This window comes from Hyperolius riggenbachi, chromosome 1, assembly GCF_040937935.1.
Source record: "Hyperolius riggenbachi isolate aHypRig1 chromosome 1, aHypRig1.pri, whole genome shotgun sequence".
Taxonomy (NCBI): domain Eukaryota; kingdom Metazoa; phylum Chordata; class Amphibia; order Anura; family Hyperoliidae; genus Hyperolius; species Hyperolius riggenbachi.
In genome coordinates this window covers 458,495,483-458,511,511 of record NC_090646.1, presented here as the reverse complement: position 1 = coordinate 458,511,511, position 16,029 = coordinate 458,495,483, and the positions used below count along the sequence as shown (strand labels likewise).

The window sequence follows — 16,029 nt, the reverse complement described above, 5'->3', positions numbered from 1 at the left end:
GATAATTTGTGGGGTGTGTTTACTGTCCTGACATTTTGGGGGGTGCTAAATTGTAAGCACCCCTGTAAAGCCTAAAGGTGCTCATTGGACTTTGGACCCCTTAGCGCAGTTAGGCTGCAAAAAAGTGCCACACATGTGGTATTGCCGTACTCAGGAGAAGTAGTATAATGTGTTTTGGGGTGTATTTTTACACATACCCATGCTGGGTGGGAGAAATATCTCTGTAAATGACAATTTGTTAATTTTTTTTACACACAATTGTCCATTTACAGAGATATTTCTCCCACTCAGCATGGGTATGTGTAAAAATACACCACAAAACACATTATACTACTTCTCCTGAGTACGGCGATACCACATGTGTGGCACTTTTTTGCACCCTAACTGCGCTAAAGGGCCCAAAGTCCAATGAGTACCTTTAGGATTTCACAGGTCATTTTGAGAAATTTCGTTTCAAGACTACTCCTCACGGTTTAGGGCCCCTAAAATGCCAGGGCAGTATAGGAACCCCACAAATGACCCCATTTTAGAAAGAAGACACCCCAAGGTATTCCGTTAGTAGTATGGTGAGTTCATAGAAGATTTTATTTTTTGTCACAAGTTAGCGGAAAATGACACTTTGTGAAAAAACACAATTAAAATCAATTTCCGCTAACTTTTGACAAAAAATAAAATCTTCTATGAACTCACCATACTCCTAACGGAATACCTTGGGGTGTCTTCTTTCTAAAATGGGGTCATTTGTGGGGTTCCTATACTGCCCTGGCATTTTAGGGGCCCTAAACCGTGAGGAGTAGTCTTGAAACGAAATTTCTCAAAATGACCTGTGAAATCCTAAAGGTACTCATTGGACTTTGGGCCCTTTAGCGCAGTTAGGGTGCAAAAAAGTGCCACACATGTGGTATCGCCATACTCGGGAGAAGTAGTACAATGTGTTTTGGGGTGTATTTTTACACATACCCATGCTGGGTGGGAGAAATACCTCTGTAAATGGACAATTGTGTGTAAAAAAATCAAAAGATTGTCATTTACAGAGGAAAAACTATCCACTTCACAGCATTTCCCGTCATTTCGGCTCCACCCACAACTGCAATCCACAAACACTCAAATTCACGCTTATTGAATCCATCCCACCGCACAATGCTTTTGAGGTCCTTAGGAATAAAGAAATGTTCTGGATACAAATTCTTAAAACACTAACGCCCGAAGGTCTAAACGAACAATTAGAGAAAGTATATTGAATCATCTTTTTTTAATATATTTTAAATGGTCCTCTCTTTTATTCGAACCCATTATATTTGTCTTACACTTGTTTTGCTTTGATCATTTACTTATTTTATCATTTTTAATGTATTTTCGTCAAGTTTTATGCTTCATACAAATTTTTGCAACTATGCATAGTTTTGTATCCATACTCCTATTATTACAGCAGTTTTCTGTTTTTCACCCTGTACCATTAACCCTAGCTGGAATGAACCTCTCCAGTATATTTTGGATCCAACATTCGGCATAGTGTGGCATGAACACATTTTTTTATGCATTTTCTTTACATGTACTTTTTATGTATTCCAAGTGCAACTTTTATTTAACCTTTCTACATTTCCTTTCTCCAGCCTCCGACCCTATAACAAACACCACATCTATTGTTTTTACTTAAGATTTAGGCCACCTCCAATCCTATGCGCTTTTCACCATCCACTACCAACCCATACAAGGTACACTATGGGAGTAAGCATGTTGTTACTTATGCATATCCCAGTCCCTTTGCCTATATCCCTCTCTTTCTCCCCCCCCCCCCTTCCCTTCCCATCCAGCATCATACACATAGGTTTGCATCCTATTCCCACATTGATCTCAGTACTGCACCGCCCTACTACCATATGTCATCAGCATGCGACCTCTGTCGCTCCCACTTCCCATCCCCCATTCTGGGTGATTCCAGTCACTTATAAATTTAAGACAGAGCACCCCACACCTCACAGAGGCGCTCTACCTGGTTCATGACCTGATTTTGGTAAGTTGAGCATTTGCTCACCTTTAAACACTGCTGTTTCTTAGTATGCCTTTTTGTTTTATCATAATATACTGCTGCACTCACTCCTTCAAAAATGAAACCTTTCTCTGCTTCTCATAACTCTAGTAAGTTGAACATTTGCTCATCTTGAAACACTGCTTTTTTTTTTTTTTTTTTTTTTTTTATGCCTTTTTTGCCTTATCATAATATACTGCTGCACTCACTCCTTTAAAAACTAAACCTTTCTCTGTTTCTCCCTGTTTTAAATTCATTTTTTTACTGTCTTATCATTTTACTAAGAGTGACTCATACTCTGCCTTTATATTATGGATATGTGCACTGTCACTTTATACATGCTATTTGCACACGTTCTCAGTCTATTTTGTATGCATATCTTGCTGTTAAATGCATATTGCACATTTTATTGCTGTAGACTTGTGGTGCACCTTTGGGTGCCTGGTATTTGCGTTCCTCTGGCAATCCCCTTTTTTTTCCTTTTGTTTCCCTTCCCCAGCACCCTCCAAATAATCGTTTGCCTGAAGAAGCGGGACTGTTACCCGTGAAACGCGTTGCACTTTTGGAGTTACTAATAAATGTTACTTTAGACTGTAAGTAACCTGTCCATTGTCCGGCCATTTTTTTCAGAAGGGAGGTGAGTCCACCCACTTCCCCCTTTTTAACAATTTTAACTAATTTTATTCTGCTTGGCGCCTCTGTTATCATATTTCAATTTAGGATTTCACAGGTCATTTTTGTTTCAAGACTACTCCTCACGGTTTAGGGCCCCTAAAATGCCAGGGCAGTATAGGAACCCCACTAATGACCCCATTTTAGAAAGAAGACACCCCAAGGTATTCCGTTAGGAGTATGGTGAGTTCATAGAAGTTTTTATTTTTTTGTCACAAGTTAGCGGAAATTGATTTTAATAGTTTTTTTTCACAAAGTGTCATTTTCCGCTAACTTGTGACAAAAAATAAAATCTTCTATGAACTCACCATACTCCGTACGGAATACCTTTGGGTGTCTTCTTTCTAGAATGGGGTTATTTGTGGGGTTCCTATACTGCCCTGGCATTTTAGGGGCCCTAAACCGTGAGGAGTAGTCTTGAAACCAAATGTCGCAAAATGACCTGTGAAATCCTAAAGGTACTCATTGGACTTTGGGCCCCTTAGCGTACTTAGGGTGTAAAAAAGTGCCACACATGTGGTACCGCTGTACTCAGGAGAAGTAGTATAATGCGTTTTGGGGTGTATTTTTACACATACCCATGCTAAGTGGGAGAAATATCTCTGTAAATGACAATTGTTTGATTTTTTTACACACAATTGTCCATTTACATAGAAATTTTTCCCACCCAGCATGGGTATGTGTAAAAATACACCCCAAAACACATTATACTACTTTTCCTGAGTACGGCGGTACCACATGTGTGACACTTTTTTGCAGCCTAGGTGCGCTAAGGGGCCCAACGTCCTATTCACAGGTCATTTTGAAGCATTTGTTTTCTAGACTACTCCTCGCGGTTTAGGGCCCCTAAAATGCCAGGGCAGTATAGGAACCCCACAAGTGACCCCATTTTAGAAAGAAGACACCCCAAGGTATTCCGTTAGGTGTATGGCGAGTTCATAGAAGATTTTATTTTTTGTCACAAGTTAGTGAAAAATGACACTTTGTGAAAAAAAAACAATAAAAATTAATTTCCGCTAACTTTTGACAAAAAATTAAATCTTCTATGAACTCGTCATACACCTAACATAATACCTTGGGGTGTCTTTTTTTTCTAAAATGGGGTCACTTGTGGGGTTCCTATAGCGCCCTGGCATTTTACAGGCCCAAAACCGTGAGTAGTCTGGAAACCAAATGTCTCAAAATGACTGTTCAGGGGTATAAGCATCTGCAAATTTTGATGACAGGTGGTCTATGAGGGGGCGAATTTTGTGGAACCGGTCATAAGCAGGGTGGCCTTTTAGATGACAGGTTGTATTGGGCCTGATCTGATGGATAGTAGTGCTAGGGGGGTGACAGGAGGTGATTGATGGGTGTCTCAGGGGGTGGTTAGAGGGGAAAATAGATGCAATCCATGCACTGGGGAGGTGATCGGAAGGGGGTCTGAGGGTTTGGCCGAGTGATCAGGAGCCCACACGGGGCAAATTGGGGCCTAATCTGATGGGTAGGTGTGCTAGGGGGTGACAGGAGGTGATTGATGGGTGTCTCAAGGTGTGATTAGAGGGGGGAATAGATGCAAGCAATGCACTGGCGAGGTGATCAGGGCTGGGGTCTGAGGGCATTCTGAGGGTGTGGGCGGGTGATTGAGTGCCCTAGGGGCAGATAGGGGTCTAATCTGATAGGTAGCAGTGACAGGGGGTGATTGATGGGTAATTAGTGGGTGTTTAGGGTAGAGAATAGATGGAAACACTGCGCTTGGGTGGTGATCTGATGTCGGATCTGCGGGCGATCTATTGGTGTGGGTGGGTGATCAGTTTGCCCGCAAGGGGCAGGTTAGGGGCTGATTGATGGGTGGCAGTGACAGCGGGTGATTGATGGGTGGCAGTGACAGGGGGTGATTGATGGGTGGCAGTGACAGGGGGTGATTGATGGGTGATTGATAGGTGATTGACAGGTAATCAGTGGGTTATTACAGGGGAGAACAGATGTAAATATTGCACTGGCGAATTGATAAGGGGGGGTCTGAGGGCAATCTGAGCGTGTAGGCGGGCGATTGGGTGCCCGCAAGGGGCAGATTAGGGTCTGATCTGATAGGTAACAGTGACAGGTGGTGATAGGGAGTGATTGATGGGTGATTGATGGGTAATTAGTGGGTGTTTAGAGGAGAGAATAGATGGAAACACTGCGCTTGGGTGGTGATCTGATGTCGGATCTGCGGGCGATCTATTGGTGTGGGTGGGTGATCAGATTGCCCGCAAGGGGCAGGTTAGGGGCTGATTGTTGGGTGGCAGTGACAGGGGGTGATTGATGGGTGATAGGTGATTGGCAGGTGATTGACAGGTGATCAGTGGGTTATTACAGGGAAGGACAGATGTAATTAATGCACTGGCGAATTGATAAGGGGGGGGGGGGGGTCTGAGGGCAATCTGAGCGTGTGGGCGGGTGATTGGGTGCCCGCAAGGGGCAGATTAGGGTCTGATCTGATAGGTAACAGTGACAGGTGGTGATAGGGGGTGATTGATGGGTAATTAGTGGGTGTTTAGAGAAGATAACAGATGTAAACGATACATTTGGGAGGTAATCTGACGGCGGGTTTGCGGGCGATCTAATGGTGTGGGTGGGTGATCAGATTGCCCGCAAGGGGCAGGTTAGGGGCTGATTGATGGGTGGCAGTGACAGGGGGTGACAGGGGGTGATTGATGGGTGATAGGTGATTGGCAGGTGATTGACAGGTGATCAGTGGGTTATTACAGGGAAGAACAGATGTAATTAATGCACTGGTGAATTGATAAGGGGGGGTCAGAGGGCAATCTGAGCGTGTGGGCAGGTGATTGGGTGCCCGCAAGGGGCAGATTAGGGTCTGATCTGATAGGTAAAAGTGACAAGTGGTGATAGGGGGTGATTGATGGGTGATTGATGGGTAATTAGTGGGTGTTTAGAGGAGAGAATAGATGTAAACAATGGATTTGGGAGGTGATCTGATGTCGGATCTGTGGGCGATCTATTGGTGTGGGGGGGTGATCAGATTGCCCGCAAGGGGCAGGTTAGGGGCTGATTGATGGGTGGCAGTGACAGGGGGTGATTGACGGGTGATTGATGGGTGATTGACGGGTGATTGACAGGTGATTGACAGGTGATTGACAGGTGATCAGGGGGATAGATGCATACAGTAAACAGGGGGGGGGGTCTGGGGGGGGTCTGGGGAGAATCTGAGGGGTGGGGGGTGATCAGGAGGGGGCAGGGAGCAGGGGGGGGGGGATAAAAAAAAATAGCGTTGACAGATAGTGACAGGGAGTGATTGATGGGTGATTAGGGGGGTGATTGGGTGCAAACAGGGGTCTGGGGGGTGGGCAGGGGGGGGGGTCTGATGGGTGCTGTGGGCGATCTGGGGCAGGGGGGGGAGAAATCAGTGTGCTTGGGTGCAGACTAGGGTGGCTGCAGCCTGCCCTGGTGGTCCCTCGGACACTGGGACCACCAGGGCAGGAGGCAGCCTGTATAATACACTTTGTAAACATTACAAAGTGTATTATACACTTTGTATGCGGCGATCGCGGGGTTAACATCCCGCCGGCGCTTCCGTATAGCCGGCGGGATGTTGCGGCGAGCGGTGACAGGCGCCGGCGGAGGATCGCGTCACGGATGACGCGATCGCTCCGCCCATGCCCTTAAATGGACCGCCGCCTCTGTGGGTGAGCCGGTCCTTAAGGGCTCCACTTCCCGGCCGCCTCTGTGCGTTAGGCGGTCGGGAAGTGGTTAAGTGGCCCGGCATAACAGTGATGCCCAGCGGGCTCCTTTCACTCACCGATCAGCAGAATGAGTGTAGTGAGCCATGCGCCTCCATTCATTATCAGCCTTCCGGTCAGTGGTTACGTGTACGTCAGACAGATGAGCCGGCTCACCACAGATGAGTCGGCAGAGACTGATGAGGAATCAAGGCGCACGGTTCACTGCACAGCGTGACCACTGACTGGAAGGCTGATAATGAATGGAGGCGCGCGGCTCACTACACTCGTTCTGCTGAACGGTGAGTGAAAGGAGCCCGCTGGGCATCACTGTTATGCCGGGCCACTTAAAACCATCTCCGCCACATACCCGCACGTGGTGGCTGGGTCGCACAATCATGTAAGACACTTCTCTTCACCCGACCCACTCTGCTAATGCCAGGGACACTTACAACCATCTCCCTGCATATCTGCATGTGATGGGGAGGGGGGCTGACATAGATGACACTTCTCTCCACCTGACCCATGCTGCTTATTCCGGGGGTAACTCGCACTGAACATGTTGGCAAGGCACTCGAGAAGGCAGCTTTATAGATGCCCTTCATAGAACATTATTTTTAATCATTACAATAATGGAGAATATCTTGTGAGTTTAAGTGGCCTGTGTAAAAAGACTGTCAGCTTAAACAATGGCTTAATCAATCAGGTCCTTGCTTGCAATTTATACCCTCGGCCTATACACGAGTTAATAAGTTTTTCCTGTTTTTTTAGGTCAAATTTAGGGGCCGGTTTATACTCGGGTTGGCTTATACTCGAGTATATACGGTACCTAAACTGCAGTATAGTAAAGCAATTACAAGATGTCACTGTCAAATGTTCTAAAACTTTAACTTGTTATACTTGGTGCCTATCTGCGTGTACAGATCACTCTGCTCCATCAATAAGATTTGACCCAGCAAACATGGATTACATTTTCTTTTTCAATATTGTCTTGCCATTATATGGTAGAAGAGTAGAGGGTTGCTAATCTTAAATTTGTAATAGCACACACTTTTTAATTAATGTGGACCAGGTTTGCCAGTTCGCAATATATTCTAGAGCAGTGTTAATCTCAAGATTATTACATCATCTACCCCTTTATGAAAGATGGCGTTTGTTATTGTGAATTTCATCATCTCAAGTACCTCTTGACACATATTTATATTTGTTAGGAGAACTCAATGTTTATTTGTAAACATTGCTTTATGGTTTTAATTGACAAAAATACATATTTAGGCTTATTTATATATGATATATCTACTGCTTTGTTATACCCTTGTGGAGAACCGATTACCCTTTTGCAGGGGCAGAGAAGTGCAGAAAGCCTAAATTGAAAATAAACTCATGTGTTAACTAACTGCATGTGTAGTATTAATTGTAAATGGAACATTAGTAACAAAGAATAAAGTCTCATATCTTTATTTTCAGTTTAAGAATGTATCTGAATTTTTAAGTGTGAATTCTAAACATGACAGTCTTATGTAAAGTATTGACCTTTGATCTTTTCATCATTCGACACACACAAGCAATAGAACACAGCAATACATGCATGCAGCTACATTTAAGTCGTCAGCAGGTGCTTGTCAGCCAATCAGGATGCACTGTCATACACCCTTTACCTGCCATACCACATCTAGCAGCCATTAGCATTCAGGTGGGAGGCTTCAGTTGGACGCAAATCGCAAGATTGCGTCGCTAGCAGGACCGCCCCGTGCAGGCATCCCTCCCACAGGGGTCCCTCCCTAACCGCTCACCTGTCTGCCATGTCCTAGAGCTGAAAAAAAACCGTTTAAAAACACACGATTGGTTCGCACGATGGCCAGGGGCCCCGGACCTCTCTCACTGGCTGGGGCCCCAAGGCCAATGCGCGATACCTGGAGGGGAGTGTAGGTGGGCCTGGACCTCTCACACCCAGGCTCTGGACCTCTCACATCCAGAAAACCCACCAACATTGCCTCCATACTGAATGCTAAATTCGACACACACAAGCAATAGAACACAGCAATACATGCATGCAGCTACATTTAAGTCGTCAGCAGGTGCTCGTCAGCCAATCAGGATGCACTGTCATACACCCTTTACCTGCCATACCACATCTAGCAGCCATTAGCATTCAGGTGGGAGGCTTCAGTTGGACGCAAATCGCAAGATTGCGTCGCTAGCAGGACCGCCCCGTGCAGGCATCCCTCCCACAGGGGTCCCTCCCTAACCGCTCACCTGTCTGCCATGTCCTAGAGCTGAAAAAAAACCGTTTAAAAACACACGATTGGTTCGCACGATGGCCAGGGGCCCCGGACCTCTCTCACTGGCTGGGGCCCCAAGGCCAATGCGCGATACCTGGAGGGGAGTGTAGGTGGGCCTGGACCTCTCACACCCAGGCTCTGGACCTCTCACATCCAGAAAACCCACCAACATTGCCTCCATACTGAATGCTAAATTCGACACACACAAGCAATAGAACACAGCAATACATGCATGCAGCTACATTTAAGTCGTCAGCAGGTGCTCGTCAGCCAATCAGGATGCACTGTCATACACCCTTTACCTGCCATACCACATCTAGCAGCCATTAGCATTCAGGTGGGAGGCTTCAGTTGGACGCAAATCGCAAGATTGCGTCGCTAGCAGGACCGCCCCGTGCAGGCATCCCTCCCACAGGGGTCCCTCCCTAACCGCTCACCTGTCTGCCATGTCCTAGAGCTGAAAAAAAACCGTTTAAAAACACACGATTGGTTCGCACGATGGCCAGGGGCCCCGGACCTCTCTCACTGGCTGGGGCCCCAAGGCCAATGCGCGATACCTGGAGGGGAGTGTAGGTGGGCCTGGACCTCTCACACCCAGGCTCTGGACCTCTCACATCCAGAAAACCCACCAACATTGCCTCCATACTGAATGCTAAATTCGACACACACAAGCAATAGAACACAGCAATACATGCATGCAGCTACATTTAAGTCGTCAGCAGGTGCTCGTCAGCCAATCAGGATGCACTGTCATACACCCTTTACCTGCCATACCACATCTAGCAGCCATTAGCATTCAGGTGGGAGGCTTCAGTTGGACGCAAATCGCAAGATTGCGTCGCTAGCAGGACCGCCCCGTGCAGGCATCCCTCCCACAGGGGTCCCTCCCTAACCGCTCACCTGTCTGCCATGTCCTAGAGCTGAAAAAAAACCGTTTAAAAACACACGATTGGTTCGCACGATGGCCAGGGGCCCCGGACCTCTCTCACTGGCTGGGGCCCCAAGGCCAATGCGCGATACCTGGAGGGGAGTGTAGGTGGGCCTGGACCTCTCACACCCAGGCTCTGGACCTCTCACATCCAGAAAACCCACCAACATTGCCTCCATACTGAATGCTAAATTCGACACACACAAGCAATAGAACACAGCAATACATGCATGCAGCTACATTTAAGTCGTCAGCAGGTGCTCGTCAGCCAATCAGGATGCACTGTCATACACCCTTTACCTGCCATACCACATCTAGCAGCCATTAGCATTCAGGTGGGAGGCTTCAGTTGGACGCAAATCGCAAGATTGCGTCGCTAGCAGGACCGCCCCGTGCAGGCATCACGCATTGGCCTTGGGGCCCCAGCCAGTGAGAGAGGTCCGGGGCCCCTGGCCATCGTGCGAACCAATCGTGTATCTTTTCATCATTAAAACCTTAAGGGCTGGTTCACACTTGACCCACAAATCGCGAATAGTGATCACTATCAACATCGCGATTTTGCAGTGCGATTTGCATTTTGATTTCCTTGAGAATCAAAACGCAATCCCCTCAAAGCGTTGCATATAGTGCGTTTGGGATTTATGCGAATTACAAACCCTGCAGTGAGAATGACCCCATAATCATCGCAATAGCCGGTGATCAGCAAAGCACTGCTCAAATGTGAACCAGCCCTAACAGTATTGTTTCCACAGCCAGATAAAAGTGTTTTGCTTTCTATTTACTTTTTAGGACACCAGGCTGAATTCCATTTTCTATTTGACTGCCTCATTGTCATAGGCAACAGCTCTAGTTTTGTTTAACAGTTGCTGTACAGGAAAATAAAAAGTACTCTACACCAGTGTTTCTCAACATTTTATTGGTATGCACCCCTTTTAAATCCCTGTACTCACCAAGTACCCCTTAGAATAGTAAACATTATCACAGATAATGTGAATAAGTAGAGATAAAACATTATCACAAACATTATCACAAATTATATATTTAATTGTAGTACATGATCATTGGTTCTAAACAATTTCCAAGCATGTACTATTGCTTTTAATTAGCTAAAATACTAATTTGGTGTTTAAATAAGATTGATCATTTTCTAAAACTCTAAATTTGTTATTCTTGGTTAAGTATATCAAGCCCCAGTACCCCCTGGAACCATCAGAAGTACCCCCTGGGGTGCGCGTACCACACGTTGAGTTCCTAGGCTCTAGACAACTTCTTAGCAGGGATAGAGCTATGAGTACCTATGTTTATGTCACATGCCCATTAAGATATCCTTTAAAGCTTTAATTCACTTTTTTTTAATTGAAAGGATACTTACCACCCGAATGACTGACAGCCTATCCACAGCCAGTCAGTGACTGCAGAAGTATGGTAGCAGCCGGAATTAGCATTAGAATTGACCCACCCTTTGGTAACATGAATAGCATCATAGTTCTCACATGCGAGGGTGTAATTATAGTAGAGGGTAGGGGCACCCAGGGACCAAGGGAGCTCACCTCTCTCTTTCCCCTCTCATATGTATATATACCTACTCCAGCACTGGTTTCTCTCGTTCTCTTCACTGAAACCACTCAGGGTGCGGTAGCGGGTCACATAGGTACATGTGCTCTGCTATGCTGCTCTGCAATTCACATAGTGGAAGATAGAGAGGTTGGCCCCCTTAGCTCCTGGGCTAAAGTTTATTAAACAGTTTGCACTTCATCCTAAGGATGGGAAGGGGGCAAAAGATACTGGCCACAGGATGGGGATGATCAGATACTGGTCGCACTTATTACTAAGGAGGGGATGCAGATACTGGACGCATTTCTTACACTAAGGAGGAGGGGTAACTGGTACCTGCCCACTAAGAAGCCAGATCCTGGCCATGCATCTTACTAATGGAAAAAGCAGATACTGGCTGCAAACATTTTTACTGGAGGGCTCAGTGGTTTGTACTTACTCCTTTGATTACATACTTCAAGCGGACCGGAATTCAGAACTTCCTGTCTGCTTTAAAAGATACGCAGCAGCATACTAACCATTAAAGAAAGGCATTTCTTTGTTACAGCTGTTACAAACCCTGCAATAAATCTGCAGTGTATCTACTTCCTGCTTATATGGAAGCAGACATAGGGTTAAAGGGGAACTGAAGTAAGAGGTATACGGAGGCTGACATATTTATTTCTTTTTAATCAATACCAGTTGCCTGGCAGCCCTGCTGGTCTATTTCTCTGCAGTAGTATCTGAATAACACCAGAAACAAGCATGCAGCTAGTCTTGTCAGGTCTGACTTTAAAGTCTAAAACACCTGCTCTGCTGCATGCTTGTTCAGGGGCTATGGATAATAGTATTAGAGGCAGAGGATCAGCAGGGCTGCCAGGCAACTGGTATTGCTTAAAAGAAATAAACATGGCAGCCTCCATATACCTCTCTCTTCAGTTCCCCTTTAATATCCTGTGTTTACTAATTAGCTTTCTGCCATTGCAGTCAGCTGACACAGCTGAGGGATTGAATTACAACTTGTGTTTAGTTACAGATGAGTGGGGATTAGACTGGCTAAACTCTCTAAATACATACAGGGTACATTTCCTGTGCAAGAGTTCAGGTCCACTTTCAAGGAGTCTGAGTTCAAGCTGCTGGAAAGGCAAGAAAAGGCATTGGGCTGTTGGCGGTGCAGAGGTGACACAGAGGGGAACACTGGAAGCAAAGGGGAACAGAGGTGACACAGAGGAGGACATTGCAGGCGCGGGGGGATGCATGCTATCACCTGACAAAGAACGGTTGATTCGTTCAAAACGACGACAGTCCGTTGTGAGCAGAATTGGGCTGCAATGAAGGCGTAACCTATACCTGAGAAGATCTTCATGCATCTGTATGCAGCTATTTTTTGTGAATAAAGAATCTGTTTTTTTAAGAATTCGGCAAGTGTCAGTAATTTTTTTGCTTTTGGTCTATATCAAGTCTGTGCTAGCCACACGGACTAGACCTTGCACAGCCATTGAAGTGTGAGGAAATGCGGAAAGAGAGCCGCCTCTGTACAGCGTGAGGCGGCTGTTTCCGGGAAGGGCATGTGACGCGGCGGTTAGCGCGCATGACCCTGCCACCGATACTTTGTCTCAGCGCGGGGAGGCCGCCGTCAGTGCTGCTAGCAGGGCGACCAACCCCACGCATGGGGCAGCAGGAACATTGCAAGACAGTGTTGGTGTGGCTGGGACTCATAGTCCCTCTAGGTTCAGAATGACGCGTGTGCGCGCGGAGAGGCAGAGCTTATATGGCAGCCAGAAAAAGGTCAGCTGACCTGGTCGGTCAGCTGACAACTCTGCTCTTTCTCATTGGTCCAGCACTTAGGGAGGTGCTGAAGAGTATCTGTGTATATATACTGCTGGATGTTCAGTGCCTGGTTGTCTGGCGTTGCGATCACAATGTGGTAGCACTCAGACCTGAGTCAGATCCTAAAGTGTGCCGGAACCAGCTGGAGCTGTAATCCTACACTTAGCTAGATTCTATTGATAGTCTAAAGTACTAGTTTGACTGTGATTATCTGTTATGACCTTTTGCTTGCCTGACAAATCTCCTGAACTCTGATCCTCGATATTTCTGATACTCTGTTGCTGTACCCCAGCTTGTCCTTAGACTCTGCATCTGCCTCCTGATTTTGTACCTCGATATTTCTGATACCCTGTTGCCGAACCCTGCCTGTACTTTAGACTCCGCCTCTGCCTTCTGAATCTGTACTTTGTCTGTCCGTGTGGTTACGACCTGGCCTGTCCGACCTCGAGAACTGACCTTACTGTTAGAGGCAGTTCCTAGATCAGTTAGTGACACCTCCTCCTGGGTGTCACTCCTGCTCTGTCCTTCCTACCTTCTGCCAGACTCCTCCCCTCGGGAGAGTCCAGGTCTACAGAAGGAATCTGCATTTGTACAGTGCTCCTTGCTGTACGGTACTTGTTCCTGGGGCTCAGTCCTCAAAGTATTACTGTCGCACCAAACACTTTCACTCTACTCAGGTGTCCAGAGGTTAGCTTATATATCTGAGTATCGGTGATACTGCAGATCATCAATAATCTGGTATATATCTGTATTCCCAGTGATACTGCAGATCACCGGTAATCAGATCCTCTCTGTGTTACACTGATTGTTACATGAAGCAAGATAGGTGTGCTGTCTGAGAAGTTGAAATATACACACTTTGGTTAGAAATACACTAGCAGCGCACGCTAATGCTAATGTATTGTAAACACAGCGTGTATGCAGCTTGCAGGACAGAAGACACGGCAGTGCTGTAAAGCCGGTAATATTACCAATATACTATAGTCAGCTTCCGTTATCTATACCTCACAATAACTACCTGACCCGTGCCAAACACTGAATCCCCCTATCTATGTCTTACACTAACCTCCCCCTATCTTTGTCTAACACTAGCCCTCCTACCTATGCTTCACACTAACTTGTATAGCTGAGTGCTCTGCTGGATCTGATCCAGTGTTTGGTGAACGCCTGTTAACCATGTGATTGCGAAAATCTGGGGTTTGTCTAAGAAACCCTACCTATGCCTGACAATAACCTTCCCCCTACCTATGCCTAACGCTAACAACGATTACCTCCCTTCCCTTCCGCATACACGCAACTGCCAATATCAGACGTTAGGCAATATAATAGCTGAACCCCGAGCACCGATTATTATTATTTTGGATTTAGATAGCGCAACCATTTTCTGCGGGGATATTATCCACCCTGCTGTGCCAGGATCTGGAGTTCAGCTACATGATAACCAAACCCCAGGCACCCACACTACCTGTTCTGGTAGCTGGGGTTCAGCTACTCAATTGCAAATAATAGACCAATTTGCTCAGTGTGCACCATCATAGGTATGAATTACATAGTGATCTATGGAGGTGCCTAATTTAATGATTGGTCCAGATTAACTGCTTCACCTTCTTCCATATGCATCCCTCCATGTGGTATACTGCCCCTAGGTCATGGCCTATTTAGCCTTTGTAGACATCTGTTCCTCATTATGTAGAAGGTACTAGTTATGTCTGGTGGGAGATTGAACTGAACTTTTAATTATGTTGCATTACATTTTTAAAGGTTACCTAAAATCTATTTACAAAAAAAGTGCACATTTCAACAAGATTGACTTTTGCCTCTACTGTCTAGTTCTCCCTTGATCAATCTAAGCTAATTGCTAATAAATTCTCAGGAATAATGCACATTTAACTTGTGTGGTGACCCTATCAAAGTAACAATACAGTTTTCTTCTTGTGACTGTCAATTATGTAAGTCTGCTGAGACAATGGATTTCCTATTGCCAATCAAAAACACAATATTTTCAAATGAATTAACAAAGTAATTTGATTATGAAATCTGACTCTTTAAATACAAGTATTATGATTGGTATGACAGACAGAAAATTGGTGTTTTACAGATCACAGATTTAATGACTGAGCTGTCTGATGAGAGATTCAAAGGTGAAGTCGCTTGTCAGGTTTTAGAAGGGGAGCGAGGGGAAAGGCTGCGAGCAACTCGAGAGATTAAAGAGATGCAGGTAAGATGATCAAATATATTGTAGTCCTTTGATAGCAAACTGTGTATGTGCCTTTATACTGTATATAACCAATAGAAATTAGAGGTAATCAGTGAGACTGCAACTACTGTTTATCATTGTATAAAAGAATCAGAATCAGAAAAATTTTATTTGCCAAGTGCGACCAAGTCACACCCGGAACTGCTTGTGGTTACATGGCATACTACAAAAGGAGCAGTAAACAGACATTCAGGCTAGCAAGCATCAATACATTGCAGATGAACATAAACATAGTGGTGATAACATTGATAAATCAGGACACAGGGGCTGGACCATGTCCTTAGGGACTCGCATATAAGCAGGTGATTGAGTTCAAGAGGGGGCCTGGGGGAAGAAAGAGTTCCTGTGCCTTGTGGTTCTGATGAAAATGGTCCTGAGGCGGCAGGGAGGCAGATGAAATAGTGCCAGCCGGTGTGTGAGGGGTCGTTCAGTATTCTATACGCCCTACCCCGCAAACGGTTGGCGTGTAGGAGGTCCAGGGTGGCAGAGGTGACCAAATGATCCTCTCCGCAGTATTGATGACTCTTTGAAGTCTCAACCGGTCACTTGCGGAAGCCCCTGCGTACCAGATGACAATGGAGGAACAGAGGATGGACTCAATTGTGGCAGTGTGGAAACAAGTCAACAGTTCCCACGACATGCTAAACTTCCTCAGCTGTCTCAGAAAGAACAGTCTCTGCTGAGCCTTCCTCTGGATTAAACTGGTGTTCTCCTCCCACCTCAGGTCATGTGTGATAGTAGTGCCCAAGATTCAGAACCAAACACTTGACACTCTGGGGACCTCACAGCCCTCTATG

General features: G+C 45.8%; 1 protein-coding gene across 1 annotated transcript in view; it reads left to right on the top strand.

The window, feature by feature from the left end:
* The window catches only part of LOC137525416 (unconventional myosin-XVIIIb-like), a 508,546-nt gene that overhangs the window by 145,105 nt on the left and 347,412 nt on the right, over positions 1–16,029 (top strand). The window contains exon 8 of the mRNA XM_068246531.1: positions 15,074–15,193. Coding sequence (XP_068102632.1) covers positions 15,074–15,193 — 120 coding nt within the window. The remainder of the gene's footprint in view (positions 1–15,073; positions 15,194–16,029) is intronic.